General features: G+C 47.0%; 1 protein-coding gene and 1 non-coding gene across 4 annotated transcripts in view; both read left to right on the top strand.

The window, feature by feature from the left end:
• The first annotated feature begins 368 nt into the window (after positions 1-368).
• On the top strand, positions 369-463 carry TRNAY-GUA. The gene is made up of 2 exons: positions 369-405; positions 428-463. It is a non-coding gene; the product is annotated as a tRNA-Tyr (tRNA).
• Positions 464-11,560: 11,097 nt separating this feature from the next.
• Positions 11,561-21,657, top strand: part of TRIM55 (tripartite motif containing 55) — a 42,040-nt gene continuing 31,943 nt past the window's right edge. For all 3 annotated transcript variants that reach the window (XM_015409120.1, XM_015409113.1, XM_015409104.1), the window contains exons 1-3: positions 11,561-11,853; positions 12,448-12,620; positions 20,865-21,030. In XM_015409120.1, coding sequence (XP_015264606.1) covers positions 11,686-11,853; positions 12,448-12,620; positions 20,865-21,030 — 507 coding nt within the window. In that variant the 5' untranslated portion in view covers positions 11,561-11,685. The remainder of the gene's footprint in view (positions 11,854-12,447; positions 12,621-20,864; positions 21,031-21,657) is intronic.

Raw genomic sequence — 21,657 nt, 5'->3', positions numbered from 1 at the left:
TCATCACGTTCCTGAAGCTCGTTTGGTTGTTTTATGGAGGAACTTCGGGGATGCCTATTCAAATCAGAAAAGAAGAGACCGAGCTGAAGAAAAGTCCTGGGGGAGCCTGCGGGGAGAGGCCCCACGGCGGGAGCTTTTGAAATACTGTGGTAGTTACTCATTATACAGACATACGCCTCCATTTCATTTCTCCGGTCTTTGTCCGGACGCACAGTTCGTCTGCTCTGGAATACTGAATACTGGGTTGGTTTTGTGCATTTTGTTTTTCGAATTCTGGTTAGCTTTCTCAAATAGCGTGGTAAAGATACTCAGAGGCTGTTCATTTCAGAGCTATTGAGTATCTCTCGGGAGCTTTTTTTCTTCATGTCCCTTCGATAGCTCAGCTGGTAGAGCGGAGGACTGTAGGAAGTTAATACATTCTGTGGAAATCCTTAGGTCGCTGGTTCGATTCCGGCTCGAAGGAGACTATTCTTTTACAGCTTAATTTAAGTATGTTAGGAGTAGACTAAAGACATAAGAATACCCTTTCCAGTTTAATAGCAGTATATTCTGAAAATACATTCAGCAGTTATGGGGGGAAATGCTATTCTGAGCTCTGTGTGGAATGTCTATAAGAAAGCAACTGAAAATTTGAAGTTGTAATCACAATTTCTGCTTTGTATCCAAGTGACTGTTATATGTACAGCTAATTTTGTGGCCAATTTATAGCAAAGTATTATGCTTTGTGACTATTCTGTGCACAACTACTAAATATATCACATGCATACATAAAATAAAAGAATGTAATTTTCCAGTAGGGAGGGGGATTATAAGCAGCTGTTTTCATAAATAAATACATATAAATAAATAAAAAATAAAATATGCATAAGAACTATAGTGCTGAAAAGAATATGCCTTCTGGATCTGGTTACTTGGAATAAGTCCCACTGATTTCAGTGGATTTTACTCCCAAGGAAATCTGTGGCACCACAGCCTGACCCCCTGCTTGGAAGTACCTGTTGCCCAGTGCCTTGATGCTAGGGTTCCTTGCCAAGCCAAGGGGCCAAGTGAGGACACGTCATGGTGCAGAGCAGGAGTCTCTCTCTATGCGTCTGTCAAACCCCTTCTCTGTGTTCTGTTGCCCAGGCTAGAGAGGGAAGAAGAAGGGCAGGTGTCCATTTAGAAAGCAGAGAGAGCAAAGAGGAATACATCCTGCAGCTAAGTGCCCTTCACCATATGGGTTAGTGTTTCAGAAATAGTTTACATTTCAGTAGACAATCGCTGTCCATTTCTGAGTTGATTTGGAGTTCCTTATCTTCATGTTTAACTTGAAACTCCTGCTCCAGCTAGGACCAAATATTTTAGTAATCTTCTGAATGTATGAAAAAGTACTGTTGTTAAAAATGTTCAGGTAACACAGTAAAAGAGAAAGAATCCAGGTGCGAGGGTGGACGGAGAAAGGTCTACAATTCTGGGCTGTGAAACAAAGGCGATGCTATGTAATTCTGCCCATGAGCGTCAAAAAAGAAACAAGATTCCAAGGTGCTGCTGTGTCTGTCCATTTAGATCATGTAAGATAAACTAGAGCTAGTACAAAAAACATGTTTGCCGTTTGTTAGGGCTTTTTAAAACCATGTGGTGTCTTGGTCATCAGTTTTCCCTGAAAAAAGTCCCCCCCCCCCCGCCATGGACACAGTACCAGGTGTTGTTTGTGTACTTAGCATTTTTATAAAATTTTAACAAAAATCAGTTATGTGTTTGTATTTTTGAGGTTTCTTTTTTCTTTATAAAGCAATGTGGAAGGGTGGTGGTGGCTCAGTGATATAACACCTGTGGGTCGTGCAGAAGTTTGCAGTTTCCATCCCTGGCATCTCTAATTAATAGCCTCAAGAAGCAGATAATGTGGATGAGCTTGGAGATCCACTGACCGTCAGAGGAGACAATACTGACCTTGATAGACCAATGATCTGATTTGATTCATGGCTGCTCTGCGTGTTCAACTGTACCTTGGTATCTCTGGAATTATCTTCATCTGCTTGCACTCCATTCTGACTTTAGTTTGCAAAATGAATGTTGGGGGGGGGGATTTTTTTCATCAGTTTGTGTCCCAGTTTGCAGGGGCGATGGTGTACACATGCAAAATGGAGACACAAAATTAAAGTAAAATACGCAAATAATGTGTAAAGAGTGCTTGAAGATTTCATCTTATTCCTTCTGGTGGCAGCAGAGAGGTAAAAGTCATCTATATTTAGTGAGGGTTAGAGGAAAGAGAAAATTCTTATTGAGATCTAGTAACCTGAGATTTTCCCTCACCAGACTGAATAGGTTTCGTACAGCCTATTTTCCCATACATCTAATAAAGCAGGGGCTGCTTAATCAGAGGCATATTATCATTTGAAAGCGGTTGAACTGATCACACAATTCCATGAATCAGTTAAACACTGCAGCCCAATCTTCTTGCTCTGCTGGTTTGCTGCTTTAATGTTAACCGTATGTGTGTATAAAACAGTAATGAAATGAGAACGGAAGAATACAAGAGGCAGGACCCGCGATACTCATGGGAAAGGGGGGGTATTCCCCACGGCTCCCAGGTGGCTCACCTGCTGAAGCAGCAGGAGCTCAGCACAGAGGAGGACGCGGCAGCGGCTGCAGGTGAGCCCAGCAATCAGTCCGCTGGACTCACTAGGCTTCCCACACACACACACCCAATGACAGCAGCAATGGCTGCGGCTGAGTCTAGCCACCAGCCCTCCAAGGTTTCTTCCCCCCCCCCACCACCACCACCGTGAGCAGCAACAGTGGCGAGCCCTGTGTGGCTCTTAGCCGCCGGGCCGCCAGACTCCTCCCCTGCCGACAGCAACAATGTCCGCAGCTCCCAGCGCCGGCCCTCCAAGACTTTCCCCCCCCCCCGCTGCCGCTGTCGATGACGAGGACAGCAGCAATGGCACCAAGCCCTGCATAGTTCTGCCACAGTTCCTATTGGTAAGTGTGTTCCGTGTGCATGCGCAGGGAAAGCTCTTTTACTTTGGGGGGATTTAAGTATCCCCCCTGTAGTTTTTTTTTATAGATTTCAGATTTTTCTGCACATCTGGGGATTGCCCTAAATGTGCAGGGAAATCTCCCTGCCCCCAGGTGCCCCCGATGTGCGGATTTAGATATCAGCACGCTGGGGGCGCCTTGGCTATTAGATCTATAGATAGGAGATGTGGTGGGAGTTTGTGCAGCTAAGAGAATTTGTACAGAATCCCCTCGGCTTGACATTGCCATCTATACTGACCACAGCCCTGTACACATTACAATGAATGTGTGTATGATCCATTTACAATGTACCCTTGATTTTTTTAATATGTGTTGAGGGGTTCTTATATTACATGCATAGCTGAACCCAACATTTATCCAGATACTGCTGATCCCAGTTTTATTTTTAAAGTGATGTGCATTGGCTCTTTCTTACAAATGGACATATGTGTGTACAAGCACAACAGATGCATGTTCACTACAACATATGACCCGTGTCTCCTCATTTGTTCTGCAGAGTACTGGACTCCAAACACAATGGCCCTGAGATACATGACAAATTAGTGTATCCAGACCATATACAACACACAAGTCAGGGACTTGCCCATGGCTAAGCATTTCATTTTTTGAACTGTGCGTGTGTGTAGTCATAAGGTCCACCTGAATGAGTTGTGCCAGAGCAAACCTGTCCAGTCCAACATTTTGTGCCCTGCAGTAGAAAGCCACATGACTCTGGGAAACTCACAAGGAAGGTGGGAAGGTGATACCCATTCCATGTTATTTGTTCCTACCTCTGGCCACTAGAGATATGCCAGAGAAAACCTGCCCAGCCCAACATTTTGTGTTCTGCAGTAGAAAGCCACATGACTCTGGGAAACTCACAAAGAGACCTTTTCTCCCAGAAGCTCAAAGAAGCACACATGGTTTTTCCCTCCTTCACATTATCCTCACAACAACCTTGTAAGAAAGGCTAGGCTGAGAATGAGAGAGAGTGATTGACTCTCCCCTGTCCTAGCCAAACACGTGCACCCAGGGGTCATTTCGTAGAAAAAGAGCTAGGGGAACTCATTAGCATAACTCATTAGCATATGCCACACCCCCTGACATCACCGGAAGTGTGTCATAAGGCCACACCCCCCGCCCCCAACGGTCCTGGCCGCCGGTGCCGGCCTTGCAGCTCCACTGCCGAGCTCCATGAGGGGCCCGGCGGTGGACCTGCAAGGCCGGCGGGAGTGCAAGGAAGCCCCGCGAAGGCCCTCCCTGGCCCCAGGCAGGCAGGGGTGGGGAGAGGCAGGGAGGCAGCAACTTACCCTCCCTCTTCTCCTGCCTCCTCCTGGCTGAATGAGGGCCGGAAGCGGGGCGGCCGGAAGCAGGGGGCGGGGCTTCGTCATGTGCCCCCCCCCCCGTACCTCACCCGTGGGAACTGTGTTCCCCCGCGTTCCCCCCCAAAATGACCTCTGCGTGCACCGCTGCACTGCCAATCCAACACTTCAGAATGTTGTATAATAGGGGGGAAAGTCAACAATATGGCTAGACTTAAAACTTTACACAGGTCCCACTGTTCCTTATATTTTTATATTTAAAATAGTTAAAGCAGGTATTTTCAAAAACATTGTTGAAAATATTTCTGGCAGAATTTAGCCTCCAAAATGATTTACTTCTGAAATTCTTCTTTGGCATGTTAGTATTTCCTTTCAACCTGGCCTCTTTTCATTGCGTTAATCCACTTTAATCTCTGAACATATCAATTCAGGTAAGAATATATGACATCTGTATACTTTTTTTCATTCTTATCATGCTTCATCAATGTTAAGCAGTATGTAAAACATACTTTATGTACAGAATGTTCTGCAGAGGTCAAATTATTTCATTGTCCAATGAAAAGGAACCAATGTATTTTATATGCACAGGATGTATGCAGGCGCAAACAGTTTGCTACAGTAAGTGCAGTCAATATCTTGCTGAAACTTGTAGACATGATCCATTTTGCTAGTACAGTTGTGTGATAAAGCATTACCAAATAACAGCACAGATGGCTTTGCCCTAAGATTAGGCTTCGCATGCCAGACGTGATCTGGGAAATTGTCGTTTTAAAAATAACTTCAGAACAAGTGCCAAGTTCTGAGAGATCTGTGTGTCTAATAAACAGAAAGAAACACAGCAGTGCCTAGCACTGAAACATAAGCAGTGGGATTATGCGATGGTCATGGAACCCAAGCAGAATTATCACCTACACTTAGCCAAAGAAATGGTATTTCTTCAGCATTTTGCTGAGAACTTTAATCAGGAACCAGTTCATATGGAAATTTTGTTTAGAAGTGCATTTGATGTATTTCTGTTCCCAACTAACTATTGTTTGGAACTAGTGTACATAGACTATTATTAGAGAGCAAATGATGTTTTCCTTTGGTCCTATGAGGTAATCCCACACGAAGGTGATCTCACTTAGGAACTCATTGGTGGATGAATCAGCACCCTACAAACTCACGCCCTGCTGGTCAATGAGCATCAATACGCCTGCATAACTGTGGCCCAGCCACTCTCCACCTCTATCTATGGTTACCAACTTCCAGGTAGAGCCTGAAGTTCTCTCAGAATGGGATCAGTTCCTAGGGTTGCCAACCTTCAGGTGGGGCCTGGAGATCTCCCGCTATTACAACTGATCTCCAGACAATAAAGATCAGTTCCCCTGGAGAGAATGGCTTCTTTGGAAGATGAACTCTATGGCATTGTACTCTGCTGATGTCCTCACCTTCCCCAGGCTCCACCCAGGGCCGGCTCACCCGCTAGGTGAACTAGGCATTCGCCTAGAGCGTGGGCCGGCCCTAGGGGTGCCAAACAGGACCCACCCACCCCGCCAAAGCCCCCCAGCCCCCGCCAAAAGCCTAGTGGCTTTCCTGACTGCCGGGTCACCACCATCGTTGCTGGTGCCGCCACCGCCTCTGAGTGCTTCTCATGCCATCCAGAAGAAGCCCTGCTTCCTACCTTCCCCCCAAAGACTGCCGGCGGGGGCCCCTCACACCTCCCCTCAGCGCCCCTCAGCTGAAAAAGCTGCCTCAGTTGAGTCAGCACCTGGGCGGCAGCAAGTTCCACACTGGGAAGAAGCACTGCCTCTTACCGCCTTCCCCCAGAACCGCTGGAAGGCAGTTGGCGGGAGCTCTGGGAGGTGCCGCAGAGGAGAAGGCAGAGGTTCCCACCAGGATTCATCCCCTCCACGCACGACAAGAACAGCCACCCTGCAAGGTGGACTGGACGGGACTGAGAGTGGGAGGGGGCGGCAGTGGCAGGGGACTGACTGGAGGGTTCTCGGGTTTCTCTCTGGTCCCCCAGCTTGTCGCTTCCTGGTGGGTGGGCTTGCAGGCGTTGCAGGCGAGGGGGGCCCGCCATGCAGCAGAGTTAGGGTGAAGCTCGGGCTGGGGGTTGCCCGGCAGCGCCTCGGGGGGTAGGGTGGGGGTGGCAGCCCACAGAAGCTCCTGCTGCTCCCCACTGGCTGCCTTCCGGGGGGGTAGGGGAGGGAGACTCACGCTGGGGGATGGGGGAAGAGGAGGAATTGGCGAGGCGGGTTGTTGCGGCTCCGTGGGTCCGTCTGACCCCCCCTGCTCCGGCTGTTGCAGAAGGGAAGGAAGGAAGACCCCCTCCCTCCCCCCTCCCCCGGGACTGCTCAGGCCAGGGCCGTGCTCACGCGCACCTCCCCCAGCGGGCCAGGCGAGTGGGAAGCTGACCCGGGCAGGCGCGAGGCTAGCTTGTGGCACCCAGGACCCCCCGGGCATGTTTCTGGGAGGTCTCCAGGCCCCACTGGGAGGTTGGCATCGCCTGGGGGCACCACAAGCTGGCCTCGCCTAGGGTGCAGAAACACCTTGGGCCGGCCCTGACTCCACCCCCAAAATCTCCAGGTATTTGCCAACCCAGAGCTGTCAAATGGCAGCTTCAAAGGGCAGACTCTATGGCAGCACATCCCTACTGAGCTCCCAATAGGGTTGCCAGGTTTCCCCTCTGTGGTAGAAAATTTGTCACTGCAAGCAGTGGAGGGAGGGGGGATTTAAAGCTGGTATTGCACAAGGAGTGTTGACACTTCTAGGGAAAATCCATATCACTCTAGGGATTGCCGGAAACTCTATAGACTGAAACAACATCACTTCCAGGTTCCACTTCCACACATGATGTCCCCACCCAAAAAGCTCCCACAGGTTGCCCGCCATGGCCTGACAAGCATTGCTCCATCCTCTCCATGCTTCCCAGGGAGCTCTCCCAAATCTCTAGGAATTTCCAAAGCCACAGTGGGGCAACCCTACCTCCATCAACCCCTCGCTTGCTAGTTGTGAAGGTCTTTCCTTGGTTTCTTGTTCAATGACAACAGCCTCTTCTTGCTCATCCATCACTCCCATCAGCTGATGTTCTATCCATCACACTGATATTCCGCACTTCGTCTGAGGATCTCAGAATGACACACCTAGCTCTCCCTTCCTCAGTCTTATCTTCCAAATAACAACCCTGTGAGGTAGGTTAACACAAGAGAAAGAGTGACTGACCCAGGTCACCCAGTGAGTTTCATGGCAGGTTAAGAATCTAAATCCAAGCCTCTCTGATCTAGGGTTGCCAAGTCCCTCCTCGTAACTGGTGAGGGATGGGGGGACTTACCAGTAGAAAGAAGAAGGCCTAGGCCACACTGCCAATGTTGGACATGAACTGTGTCCCTGGTTGTGTTTTCCCAACCGAATTTGAAAAACACACAAAACAGTCCTGTAGAGAAGAAACACTAAAAAATTTATTAATTAATAAGGGAAGAGCACCGATAAACAAGGTTACAATGGGTGACATAGAATTTTATACTCAATATAACATAAACAAACAAAGCATATCCATTGGTTCCATCAAACATCATCACAAATTTCTAATTTGGCTAAGACCTGTGGGTTGGGTCTTCCCAAGTAAAGTTTTTTTTTTCTTTTAGGCAAACAATAGGCGCTTTTTCTTCTCAGGCTATGAAGTTCTACAGGTATCTATATAGCTGATAGAGTTACAGGGTGTTATTATTCTCCATTTAGCTAGGCTAACCGACATCAGAAACATGCGCAGCTGTAGCTGGGCAGCCAAGGCCATGAGCCTTAGCAGAATAACAATGTAGCAGCATTTTCATTCTCCCAGCATGCATTTAAGCAACAGCCATAAATAAACCAAAGTTAATATCTAAATATATGTTCATGATTGATTTCTGTTTATGTGGTTAGAATCATAAATGGCACTTCACACACACACACACACACACATATATAAAGGAAGGGCTAAGTGTACCTATTAAGTTAACCTGTTAGTCAGTGGCAGAGTACAAAATGTATAACACTGTTTCATAAACGGTGTGTACAACACCAATGTGACACAGGAAGTGACATCATACTAGAGTTTTTGCCAAAATACTAGAACATCACCTGGAAGTAACTGATGTGATGGTGTCACTTCCTGCACAATGCCAGCAACGTGGCCTAGGCCTTTTTCTTTCTAGTGGTAAATCCCCTGCCAGCCAGCTGATTGGCAGATGGGGGCAGGGCCTGGCAGCAGGGGACCCCCCGCCTCCACGGGGGGGGGGGCGTCTGGCAACCCTACTCTGATCCCAGTTTGACACTTTCTCCTGTACCACTCAGGGCCTATTGTTAATGCCTGAGTCGTACAACCAGTCTTGGAGCTTTTTTTCCTGTTCTTTCCCTCCCCAATTTCTCAAACATTGCTCTAAGGAGTTTACATCAAGGTTAGAATACAAATGCATAACATGTCAATTATTGTCATAAAATTATCTAACAAAGAATCAATGACTTTGTAATAAATAAAGCTGCTGACAGCCGCCACAACCCTCCAGACAAAAGACGCCCTTCGCTTTCCATCACACCCAGGCCTGACCAACCCAAATTATATGAAAATAAATCACAGAACAAATAAGCTAATAAATAGTTCTCACTTGGTCCATCAGACATTCAGTTGTTTCCATTTTATCCCACTAGGGTTCCCAAATCCCCCCGGGGGGCGGAATTCCCCCCGGTTTCGAGCCCCAATTCCCGCTCCCGCGGAATCGGGGCCCGGGGCTGCCATTTGAGGGGAAAACGTGTGACGTCACTTCCGAGTGACGCTCCAGAAGCGCGCGCATGCACGTCCCCGGCCGGCTCCCGGAGCGACAGGACACTCCCCCGCCGGTAAGATTTTTCTATTTGGCAACCCTATATCCCACTCTTCCTCTAAGCATCTCTGGGCAGTAGGGATCCCAAGTCCCCCCGGGGGGGCGGGGAAACCCCCGCCCCAGAGGCCTGTTCCCCGACGCCGCAGGATTGGAACTCCTCCCCGATGTGCGCGTCACCAGGAAGTGACGCAGGCACGCCGGGCACGCTGGGGGCGGGGCCACAGCCATACAAGGGAAAACTCTATGGTTTTCCCTTGTATGGTCGTGGCCCCGCCCCCAGCATGCCCGGCTTCATAAGTCACTTCCTGGTGATGTGTATGCGGCACGCACGCGCGCTCCGGGAGTCCCCTGTGGATGAGGTAAGTGACACTTGGCAACCCTACTGGGCAGTATATATGGTTCTTGTTCTCCTACCTTTCTCACCCATTTTGCAACGATCATGTGAGGTAGGTTAGAACAAGAGAGAATGAGTGGCCCACAATCATACTTCACTTTTCTTTCCCCTTCCCCCAATAAATGTCCCCAATGTGTGGAATTTATAGCCACATGCCAGCAGTACCTTGTCCAGCTCTCAAGGGCCAAAGGGCAACCTAGCTCTCTGGAATTTAACCCTCTTGCGCCCGCCCTGGCATGATCATATTCCATCAATAAGGAAGCTAGACTTAGTTTAAGGCCAAGAAGATGGATATGACTTCGCATAACTGAGGCACAGGCCTGCTACTGGTGGTACAGCCGGATTTCCCAGCTAGGATCTCTAACTCTGGGCTGGACAATTTCTGGAGATTTGGGGGTAGATCATGTGGAGGGCAGGTTTTAGAGAGGGGAGGGGGAAGAGCTCAGTGGTAAAGTGATGCCATAGAGTCCATCCTCCAAAAACAGCCATTTTTCCCCCAGGAGAAATTGTCGCTGTAGTCTGGACATAAATTATAATTCCAGGGCATCTCCAGGCCCCACCTGGAGGTTGGCAACCATATGATCAGCTAGTTTTGACTTTGGTTTTAAAAATTCAAAGAACATCAGGATGTCTTCCCTTCCTCAGCATCATCTTGTCATTCAGCAAAGATGATCTAAGACAATTCAATCTGAGAAAGAAAATCCAAATGGCACTCCCATTGTGATAAAAGTACATTAATCAACAAAAGAATTGGCAACTCGCTGTCCTTGGATTATATCCCCAAATCTGTTGTTTGAAGTGAATTGTCTTATTCTGCCTAATGGTGGGACAGGCCCTAGTTTCAGGAATCTTGGTTGACTTCAGGAACATTTATCTATCCATTCATTTCTCTTGTTGTTGTTCAGTCACACAGTCCAGTCCGACTCTTCGCGACCCCATGGACCAGATCACACCAGGCCTTCCTGTCTTCTGCCGTCCTCTGAAGTTGGCTCAATTTCATGTTCGTTGCATCTATGACACTGTCTAACCATCTCATCCTTTGCCGTCCCTGTCTTCTTTGACCTTCAATCTTTCCAAGCATCAGGGCCTTCTCCAGTGAGTGCTCCCTTCTCATTTGGTGGCCAAAGTATTTGACCTTCAGTTTCATTATCTGGCCTTCCAGGGAACAGTCAGGGTTGATTTCTTTTAGGATTGACTGATTTGATCTTCTTGCAGTCCAAGGGACTCTCAAGAGTCTTCTCCAGCACCATAGTTCAAAAGAATCTATTCTTCTGCGCTCGGCCTTCCTTATAGTCCAACTCTCGCAGCCATACATGACTACTGGGAATACCATTGCTTTGACCATGTGGACTTTTGTTGTCAGGCTGATGTCTCTACTTTTTATCATGCTGTTTAGGTTCGCCATCGCTTTCCTCCCGAGGAGCAGGCGTCTTTTAATTTCATGGCTGCTTTCATTTCTCTAGTTGCTGTTAATTTCCTCCTGTGATATACTCACCACCAAAGCACTCATCTTCCTCAGTTCTTTAAAAGAAATTCCCCATCCACAAAAACTAAAAAAAAAATACTTTGGGGAGGGGTTGTTCTCCTTTTGCTAGGTTAGAGCTGGTGAGGACTTTATGCTAACTATAAGGGCAATAGGCCAGTGGTTCTCATACTCTGCTGTCTTCATTCTGTTCTCCCCGCCCCCCATTGCCTTGTGTTTTCCTTTGTTGCAGCAAAGCCTGAAGGCTGAACTGAACAGCATTCTCCAGCCAGCTTATCACTTTAGTTTTTCCAACAGTGAGTGGTTCATATCTTTCAGTGGCAACTGTCAGTGTCTCTCCCTTCCCCTTGCCCTCCTTCCTTCTTAAAGTCAGGAATGTTGATCTCTCACCCCAGTGAGCCGTCACCTGTCTAAATCTGTCCTTGTGTCACACGCATATATGGAGAAAGTAAGTATGGCAACCAATGACGTTCTGCTTCTAAAATAGACCCAGCTCCCTTCAGTCTGTTTAAACAATGTCCTCCAGGGAAAGAACCTCAAAGGACATCTGATCACACAAGCTTTGGAATTCTTTCGGGGACCTAATCCGGAAACTGGTCGGCAGCACCCTGATTCTGAGCCTCTGCTCCTTGGAATCGCTAGGAGATGAGCACCTCTCTTAGTTACAAGTCTTTTTCCAAAGAGCAACAAACTATGGATAACTTAGAGAAGCAACTGATTTGTCCCATATGTTTAGAGATGTTTACCAAGCCGGTGGTTATCCTTCCCTGTCAGCACAACCTCTGCAGAAAATGTGCCAGTGATATCTTCCAGGTAGGTTTATTCAGTCATTTAAAATGGATTGAAAATGTACAAAATAATATATTATAAAATTAGGGCATTGTTTATGTTAGTTTAAATAAACAAGATTTTTCTTACAAGGAAAAATAAGGAGAAATTTAATTTGAAAAGAGAATGTCTTTGTTATTTATTTCGATCCCTTACACTTGGAAATGTCCCTATTTTATTTATGTAGATGGAATTGTTATTTCAAGTATTCAGAGATATTAACACGTAAATCCATTCCTGTTGTTCCCCAACACCTCTAAAAATGGCAATTTTTCTCTCAAGCATAAGTTGTTGTTTTATTATTAGCTAGCAGGCATTAGACAAATGTTATTGGAAGTTATTTATCTTTTTGTGTATTTTCGGGACAGAATTTGGCCTCGAATCCAAGGTAAGTTGTCTTACAAAGTCCTTTGAAGTCATAGGAGTAAATGTGCAGAAACATTAGATCATAGCTTACGCAGACAGAATGATTTTGATCTTGTGATGCCAAAAATGAGAGCACTTAAAATAATTGGGAAGAACTGAAAGAATGCATAGTTGGCTTTACAAGGATGTGATTTTATTGTTTGGCAAGAACAGGCCTCAAACCCATACCTGCCAACCAGAGGAGGCACTACTGTAGCATCGGGAGGTCGATTCCGCTGCCCCTCTTGCAGACATGAAGTGGTTCTAGACAGACATGGTGTATATGGTCTTCAAAGGAACCTTTTGGTGGAAAATATCATTGATATATACAAGCAGGAATCTACCAGGTAATAAACTTCCCTTGAAGGGTTCTCTGATGCTGGTTCTATTTGCTATTTGCTATGGAAATAGGGGTGCCAGCCCCCCCCCCCAGCCCACCAGCAGAGGATGGGCAAGTAGGGTTGTCCAATCCAGATTGGGGTAAAGCCTGGGGAGGACAGGAAACTCAGTGGGGTAGAATGCCATAGAGTCCACCCTCCAAAGCAACCATTTTCTACAGGTTAACCGATATCTGAAGTTTGGAGATGAGCTGTAATTCCAGTGGATTTCCAGGTTCCACCTGGAGACTGGCATCCATATACGGAAACAAATGGAATTGTTCTGAGACTAGGGTTGCAAGATCCTCCCAAGCACCGGCCGGGGATGAGGGGGTAGGGTTTTCAGCTCCAGGTAGGGAAACTCCTGGAGATTTGGAGATGGAGCCTGGAGAAAACAGGGACATCAGTGGAGCACAGTGCCATAGAGACCACCCTCCAAAGCATCCATTTGCTCCAGGAGAACTGATCTCTGTAGTCTGGAGATGAGCTGTAATTCTAGGGAATTCCCAGGTTTCACCTGGAGGCTGGTATCCCTACCTGGCTGGGACATTTTAGGAATTTTCATCCTGGAAGTTGTCTGCTGCTGCCCACAGCCTGGGCGTAGCTCTATTTCCCCTATTCCAACTTTTTTCTTCTTCTTACCAGTTGGGTGAGGGAGGAATCATAACAAACCACATATAGAAGAAGAAAACAGTGAGACTCAGCAACAGGCATCATTGGATCAGAGCCCATTGCTCCCTGTTAAATGTAGCTGGGCCTGGGTTCTTAAACTGTTGGTACAAGGCAGGATTTGCATTACAAGAAGCGAGCTTTGTTTGCTTTATCTTTTGATGGGGAGGAGCTTCATCTTACTGGATGCCAGGCAAGCCTCTCTGGGTATTATAGAATGTTGGCAGTTGTGGTTTATTGTTTTGTGGAATTACTGGCTCTCTAGCAACACTCAAAATGGTATGAGTGTTTGCCCTCCACATCTGAAGAGTGGACCTACAATTAATTCATCACATAAGCAGCCTTTGTTTCTGTGTACACTCAGGCAAATCTAGGGGCTTACAGGCATACAACTGAGAAAGAAAACATGCTGTGGCCCATCAAGTCAGCAAACTGGGTGTGCTCCTCTGATTTGTTTGTATACCTTCCTCCTCTGCATATGTCACCACCAATGCTCCCTCTAAGCTGTGGAGTCTTGTGAGCAAAAAAATCTACTCTGTGAGCTACCGGCATTCAAATGGTGAGCGAGCGATTTGGCTGCTGCATTGAACTAGTTTGCTCTGGAGCCATCTTTCCTGAGCTAGGGCAAAAATGTGTGAGCCGGAGGCTAAAAAATGGTGAGCTAGCTCACACTAACTCAGCTTAGAGGGAACACTGCTCAGGAGCCATCCTTCCTGAGCTAAGACAAAAATGTGTGACGTGGAGACTAAAAAACTGTGAGCTAGCTCACACTAACTCAGCTTAGAGGGAACACTGCTCAGGAGCCATCCTTCCTGAGCTAAGACAAAAATGTGTGACGTGGAGACTAAAAAACTGTGAGCTAGCTCACACTAACTCAGCTTAGAGGGAACACTGGACAACATTCCAGCACTTTTGAAAATCAAGCATCAAGCACACCAGCAATAAGAATAACAGATGTAAAGTTTAAAGGGGAAGGAATCAAAATCCTAGTGGGTATATACCAGCTGTGGAGTTCTCTTAAAGTAGTTCTCCAGATTGTAATCGAGACTAGGCAGCTCTCTATAGTACAGGTCTGAGGAAGGATTAAGCCTAAAGAGAGTTTTCGGTTTATCTTTGCAGTGTTTGTTCCATTGTATTCTGGCTGTGTTCACACTGGAGGCTCGCTGCAATCTGGGTGTGCCTCTAATTGCACCGTTTTAAAGTGTTACAGGGCAGACCAACCAGACAGCACACCCTGGGGCGGTTTCCCCATGCTCTCATCTGGTGGTAATGCATTCATATTAACAGGGCCGGCTCAAGGTGTTTCTGCGCCCTAGGCGAGGCGCAGATGCCAGCCTCCCGGTGGGGCCTGAAGGCCCTTTTGCTGCCGCCTCCTCCTCCCCCCCAGGGGGGAGGGGGAGGGTGGGTGAGCTGCGGCGCCGCCTCCTGCGACCCAGCCGGACGTCTTCCTGCTTCTTCTGGCGGTGGCGAGTCATCACTGGCTGTCGCCATGCCACCTCTGCCTCCCCCCTGAGGGGGGAGGGGGAGGGCGGGCGAGCTGCGGTGCCATCTCCTGCACCCTGGCCGGGCGTCCTCTTGCTCCTGCTGGCAGCAGCGAGTCCCCGCTGGTGGCCGCCATGCCGCCTCTGCCTCCTCGCCGCCTTCTTTCCTTCCTCCCTCCCCTGCTTCCCTCCCTCCCTCGCCGGCGCAGAGGGGGGGGCAGACGGGCAGAGACCCTCAATCCCCGCCGCCTTTCTTTTCTCTCTCGCCAGGAGTGGGGGCTCAGCTGCCACAGGGCCGGAGGGTGCAACCCCCCAGCGCTTCCCGCCTCTGCTCGCTCGCCAGCCACCATAGCAGCCGCGATCGCCCGGTTAGGGCGGTGGGGGGCTTTCGGCGGGGCGCAGTTTGGCACCCCAAAGGCCGGTGCGCCCTAGGCAAGCACCTAGTTCACCTAGCGGGCAAGCCGGCCCTGCATATTACTGCAGTGCCTCAACCATGGAGCACACTGCCCAGGCTTTTATTTTAATGCAGGCAGATGCATGCACATATGCGCTCATGCATATATGTGCATATAGATAGCAACTAAAAAAAAACAGTGGCAGAAATGGATCTGTGGGTTCAGACTTCCCTTCCGGGTTCCTTTTGTGGCAAGAGAGTCAAGACGTCCAGGAAAGCAGAGTGGAAGTACTGGCATCTGTAAACACCGGACTTTTCCCGGTGCTTGATTACTCTACTTCCAAAGTGGGGCAACATGGGGTGCCAACAACTGGGGCACAGAAGGCAGGTGCCACTGTCTGATCATGCTGTTTAAATCCACAAAGGTAACACTACTATATTTCGGCAAACTGCTCATGTGACCACCGTCTCTGACTTGTTGCTCCTGCTGCTTTCTGTTTCTAGTAGTGACACATTGCTACTTGGTACCTCTCACACAGGCTAATTAGTTAGGAAGTTTTGAATATGGAAGAGCTTACCTCAGACCTAGTTCTGATGAACAGCATATGAGGTGGTAAACTTGAACCTGGCCTGCTCCTTAGAAAGCTACCAGGGAGAGACAATTGGGTTAGAATCTTTCCCCCTGACAGCTGTTTTTCTATAGGGAGGGAAGGTTTTTGTATGAAGAAGTCAATCCCACTTTTAGCCTGAAATTATAAAGTTCAGTCACAGATGTACTGTCGTATCTACTGGTTGTGAGAACTAAGCTTCAGTAGATGAAGAACCTCAGATCATTTTACTGTTATACATTTAGATTACTCATGGATACCTGTGTAGAATATGTAACCAGGAGAGCTTTGTCTCCCCTGCTCCTTCAGTTTTGTATGTAGAAAAGTCACCCATATTTGTAAGTAGCTTCAAATAGGGTCACGCGCAAAGAGTCAGAGGCACTGTCAGAAAGTACCATGTAGCAGGTACCTGACCATGCTGACTACCCATGGGATTCGCGCCTTTGTTTTATAAATAGGTCTGAGCTGAATGCCCCCCCCCCTTTCAAACAGGTGTCTCCCTCATTTCTTGTTGATGGGGGAAGCTGCAAAATAGTGCAGAATGTCTATTCACTTACCACCAGTGGCAGCTGGCTCTTTGTAGCTGCTGGGCCCCATTTTTCCAGCTCTATTTTTAAGCAAAAGTAAGGATAGGGAGCAATGACCTCACCCTGTTTCAGCATCAAATGCTATCGCATATCTCTGGCTACAGGATGCTATCTTGAAGCTAAAACAGAGTGACTTGGTAAATTTAGCAGTATGTTTGTGAAGTATGTTTGAGCGGTGGCTCAAGTGGTTAAGACGCTGAACTGCTGGCTGTGGAAGGTCGGTAGTTCAGCAGTTCGAGACCCAGGTGTGCTGCATGACGGAGTGAGCTCCCGTCTCTAGTTCCAGCTCCTGCCAACCTAGCAGTTCGAAAGCAAGAAATTGCAAGTAGATAAATAGGTACCACTTCGGTGGGAAGGTATCAGCGTTCCGTGCGCCTTGGTGTTTAGTCATGCCGCCCACATGACCATGGAAACATCTTCGGACAGCGCTGGCTCTTCGGCTTTGAAATGGAGATGAGCACCACAACCCTGGAGTCGGACTTGACTAGCTTTCGAGCAAGGGAACCTTTACGTTTTTACCTTGTGAAGTTCCACAGTGGGACAGCAAATCATCCAAAGTCAAAAAAAGGGTGAGAGAGACGCTTCTTGCCTTTCCTGGAAGTAATCCTGACTGAGTAGACATCAATAGAGTTCTGAGTAGTCCTTCTTAAGATTGCTTTCTAAGAGAAGCTTAATTTTTTCACTGTTTGCCAACTTAGCCTGGAGAAAAAAAGTCTGGTCCATTTAATAGAAGTTCCACATGTGGAAACTGGTAGTTGAAGTCTTCATGGCATGGAGGTAAATAACATTTAATTAAGTCTCTAGTAAAAAGACAGCACGTTTTTCTCCTGGCTACTTGGCAACCACATATTGATTGTTTTGGAAACAGAGGATGTATTCTGAAGCCAGTGTGACTTCTCTGGATAAGTAATGCTGTAACAGACTGACTACTAAGATATTCTTTAAGAAAGGAGGCTGTGTCATAAGTTGAAAGTCTGCGCTTGGAACTGAAGTTCTTGATAGCAATGCTGACAAGAGCAGGGTATAAATATTAAAATAAATATATACCACGTATTTGGGGCCTACTCCTTCAATGCCTTGAAAGGTTGCTACTGTGGGATGCGGGTTCCTAAGTTCAGCAGTTAGTTAATTTGACTGTCTGCTTTATTTATTCATTTATTGACAAATTTTATACCCCACCTTACTGCGCAATCAGGGACACCAAGGCAGTTGACAAAACAGCACAATAAAAATGCATCATAAAACAAATGCAAAACCGGAGATAAAATACATATATGAAACACAAGACATCAACATTAAAAATACAACTTTTTAAAAACCTTTCCTGTTTGTGGTTTGGTCACTAAGCATGATTCCAGTGTCCAGCAACATGCTGATCATTTACAGTCTCATCAGATTTTTTGGAGTGCACTCAGACCAGCCAGTATAGAAAGTTCTCATGCCAACTTGACGGTTGTTTTCTACCTGTACGTATTTGGGTAGAAAATCCTTCTTTTGTGATTCCGAATTAAGAGCATGACTACATGTCCATGCAGACTGTACCAATAGCCCTGTTTTGGTTTTCCTACAACTGGGGTGCCCAAACTTTTTAAGCCTAAAGGCGCCTTTGGAATTTGTGGCGAGCACAAACAAAATGGCTGTTGCAAGAGGCGGAGAGAGCCACAAACTGGCAGGGTGTGAGGTTATGCATAACTCTAATAATAACTCTTCAGCATTTCAGGCAGAAGCTCTGCTTAACAAAGATGCCCTATTTTAAAAACACAAAGTATTCATTTTCTTGCTTACACCCAGCTTGCTTTCAGGCATGCAATGAAGATTATTGTGCTGTGGTGAGAGCTCCTGCCTAAGCAATTTTTGTCTGTTTTTGACCATCAGTTCTCCAATGGCCAATAAGAACCTTTGCTGGGCAACAGCTCCACCTGGAGCTGGCCACTTTCTAAAGACATTTCATGGACACCTGGAAAGGCGTCAGCAGCCTGCCTGGCTCCCAAGGTCACTATGTTGGGTACCCTGGCACTATACTAATATTGCTTTGGAAGAGGAATTTGAAGAATGGAGCAGGAGACATTATACTTTTGCCTTCAAATATACATCTGGATCCCTTATCTTTACTTATCTGGGATCCAGATGTATATTTGAAGGCAAAAGTATAATGTCTCCTGCTCCATTCTTCAAATTCCTCTTCCAAGCAATAAGTACATGATAATGTATATACTTACAACTGCAAGAATTTCGCTAGCTAGATATCGGAAACAAGAACATATTCCTACGCAAGATGAATTAACATGTAGATTATTAGAAATGGCAGAGATGGACAAGCTGAGTTTAACTCTACAAGGAAAGGATGAAAAGGTGTTTGAAGAAAGATGGAAGTGTCTGTATGATTGGATTAATTCAGATTGATAACGGTAGACTCCAAGATATTGATGTTAAGAATTTATATGTTAAAGGACTTGTATTTTATGGAAAACACATACACACACACACACACACACATACATCTGGATCCCCACAGTGTAGGTGTTGGTAGTGTCAAGTGGCTTTGAGGGCAATACACGGTGGAGAAGTAGTAGAGAGTAGTGACACCTCACTTATTATAACCCTTTCTGGAAGTTGCTGTTTTGCTTCTCAGATGAATATATTTAGACACAGTAATTTTGAATTCCCACACCAATGCTCTTTTCTGATATTGCTGCTGAGAATACTATAGATTACATAAACAGAGCTCTGTTGGGTCAGGCCAATAGCTCATCTGCTGCAGCATCATGTTTCCCACTGTGGCCAACCTGATGCTTCAGAGGCCAAAGCCCCACCCCCCCTGTTGTCACCTACCAGCAACTGGTAGACACTAGGCCCCTCCTCATTTGCAAGTCTCATTCATTTCCTCCACAAGAACTGCTCCTCTGGTGTAGGATCAATGTTGTCTGGAATAATTCTTTTTAAACAGATTTTTTTTTCCTCCAAATTTTTATCCCACCCTCCCGACCGAAGCTGGTTCAGGGCAGCTTACATAAAAACAGATAATTACATTAAAACATAGTTGCAGTTAAAGCAATTATAAAATCGTAATAACGTGCTAGTAATTATTGGTGTTCATATGACGGTAGCAGCCAGTATAGAAAGTTCTCCGCTTGCAGTCAGCTCTCGGTGTTTATTTTGAGTGTCCTTGCAGGGACCTCTCCCTTTGACCAACCGATGTTCTTCATTGGTGGTGGTGGTGGCTCCCAAATGCCTGGTGGAAGAACTCCATTTTGCAGAGCCTGCGGAACTGTAAAAGGTCCCTCAGGGCTCTGATCTCCTCCAGGAGCTCATTCCACCAGGATGGAGCTGCCACCAAAAAGGCCCTGGCCCTGTTTGTTGACAGTCTAGCATTCTTAGGACCCGGGAGGGCCAGCCAATTCTGGACCCCCGACCGCAGTGCTCTATGGAGGACATATGGGGAAAGGCGGTCCCTTAGGTATGTAGGTCCCTGACCATGTAGGGCTTTAAAGGTAAGAACCTATCGGCAGCCAGTGCAACGCATTCAGCGCAGGCTGTATGTGCTCCCACTTAGAGAGCCCCATCAAAAGCCTGGCCACGGCATTTTTCACCAGCTGCAGCTTCTGGATTTGAGACAAGGGCAGTCCCATGTAGAGAGCCTTACCATAGTCCAATCTCAAGGTGACCATCGCATGGATCACTGTCGCCAGGTCATTGCATTCGAGGAAGGGAACCAACTGCCTGATCAGCCGAAGATGGTAAAAGGCCAATTTGGCAGTGGCTGCTTCCTGGGCCTCCATAGTTAAGGTGGCATCCAGGAGCACTCCCAAGCTCCTAACCTCTGGTGCTGGCACCAATGGTGCCCCATCGAAGGTCGGCAGTGGGATCCCTAACCCCGTCCCACTCCGACTCAGGCACAGGACCTCCATCTTTGTCGTATTCAGTGTCAGTCGGCTAAGTCTAAGCCACAGCTTGTAATGCCCGGTCCAGATCTTCCGGAGTCAGACTGACCACCCAACAGTAGATAGAGCTGGGTGTCATCCGCATATTGGTGACAACCCAGCCCATGCCTCTGGGCAATCTGGGCAAAGGGGCACATGTAGATGTTGAAGAGCATCAGGGACAGCACCGCCCCTTGAGGCACACCACAGTCCAGTGGGTGTCTCTGGGATAGCTGTTCCCCTAGCACCCCCCTTTGTTCCCGACCTTGGAGAAAGGAGACAAGCCATTGCAAGGCTAGCCCCTGAATCCCCACATCGGCCGTAGGACAGAAGATGAGCAGAAGACCAACATAGGATGATGAGAGATTGGAGAGAGGACCCCTGAAAAATAGTTTCTGTAGGCTTGATACCCCCCCCCCCAATAGATTCAGGGGTTTCTGAATTTCAGAGCTCCCTGTTCTCAGTAACACTATTCTTTTTGTGTTCATTCTTTTGTGATACATTTTGTTTGATCTGTAGTCTTTCCTGATTGGGATTTTTAAAATTTATTCACAGGCCTGAAAGAAAAACTGAACAGCCGACATGTGACGAACATGAAGATGAGAAAATTAATATTTATTGCCTGAGTTGTGAAATGCCCACATGTTCAATGTGCAAAGTTTTTGGTGCTCATAAAGATTGCCAGGTTGCGCCTCTCACAAATGTTTTCCAAAGACAAAAGGTAAAAGTAACAATTCTTCCCATAAGTAGGACTCTTTTTTATTGTTCAGTCGCACAGTTGAGTCCGACTCTTTGCAGCTCCATGGACCACACCACACCAGGCCCTCCTGTCCGTCACTGCCCCCAGGAGCCTGCTCAACTCCATGCCTGTTGCATCGATAACACTGTCTAACCATCTCATCCTTTGCAGTCCCCTTCTTCTTTTACCTTTAATCATTCCCAGCATCAGGGTCTTCTCCAGTGAGTGCTCCCTTCTCATTTGGTGGTTAAAGTATTTGGGCTTTGGCATCAGTATCTGGCCTTCCAGGGAACAGTCAGGGTTGATTTCCTTTAGGATTGACTGATTTGATCTCCTTGCAGTCCAGGGGACTCTCAAGAGTCTTCTCCAGCACCATAATACGAAAGCATCTATTCTTCAGCTCTCGGCCTTCCTTACAGTCCAACTCTCACAGTCATACATTACTACTGGGAATACCAGTCATGTTTAAAAACAAGAAATTGAAACAAAATGCTCTATCCTCATATTCTTCACCAGGGCATGGGATTGCAATTTCTTTGTCTAGCTTTAAAAATTCATTAACTGGAACATTAATTATCATTGAAACTCAGGACCTGAACAGCTCTTTAT

Source organism: Gekko japonicus, unplaced genomic scaffold, assembly GCF_001447785.1.
Source record: "Gekko japonicus isolate JY-2015 unplaced genomic scaffold, Gekko_japonicus_V1.1 scaffold88, whole genome shotgun sequence".
Classification (NCBI taxonomy): Eukaryota; Metazoa; Chordata; class Lepidosauria; order Squamata; family Gekkonidae; genus Gekko; species Gekko japonicus.
The sequence above is the reverse complement of the archived record's forward strand: the minus strand, read 5'-3'. Positions and strand labels throughout refer to the sequence as shown.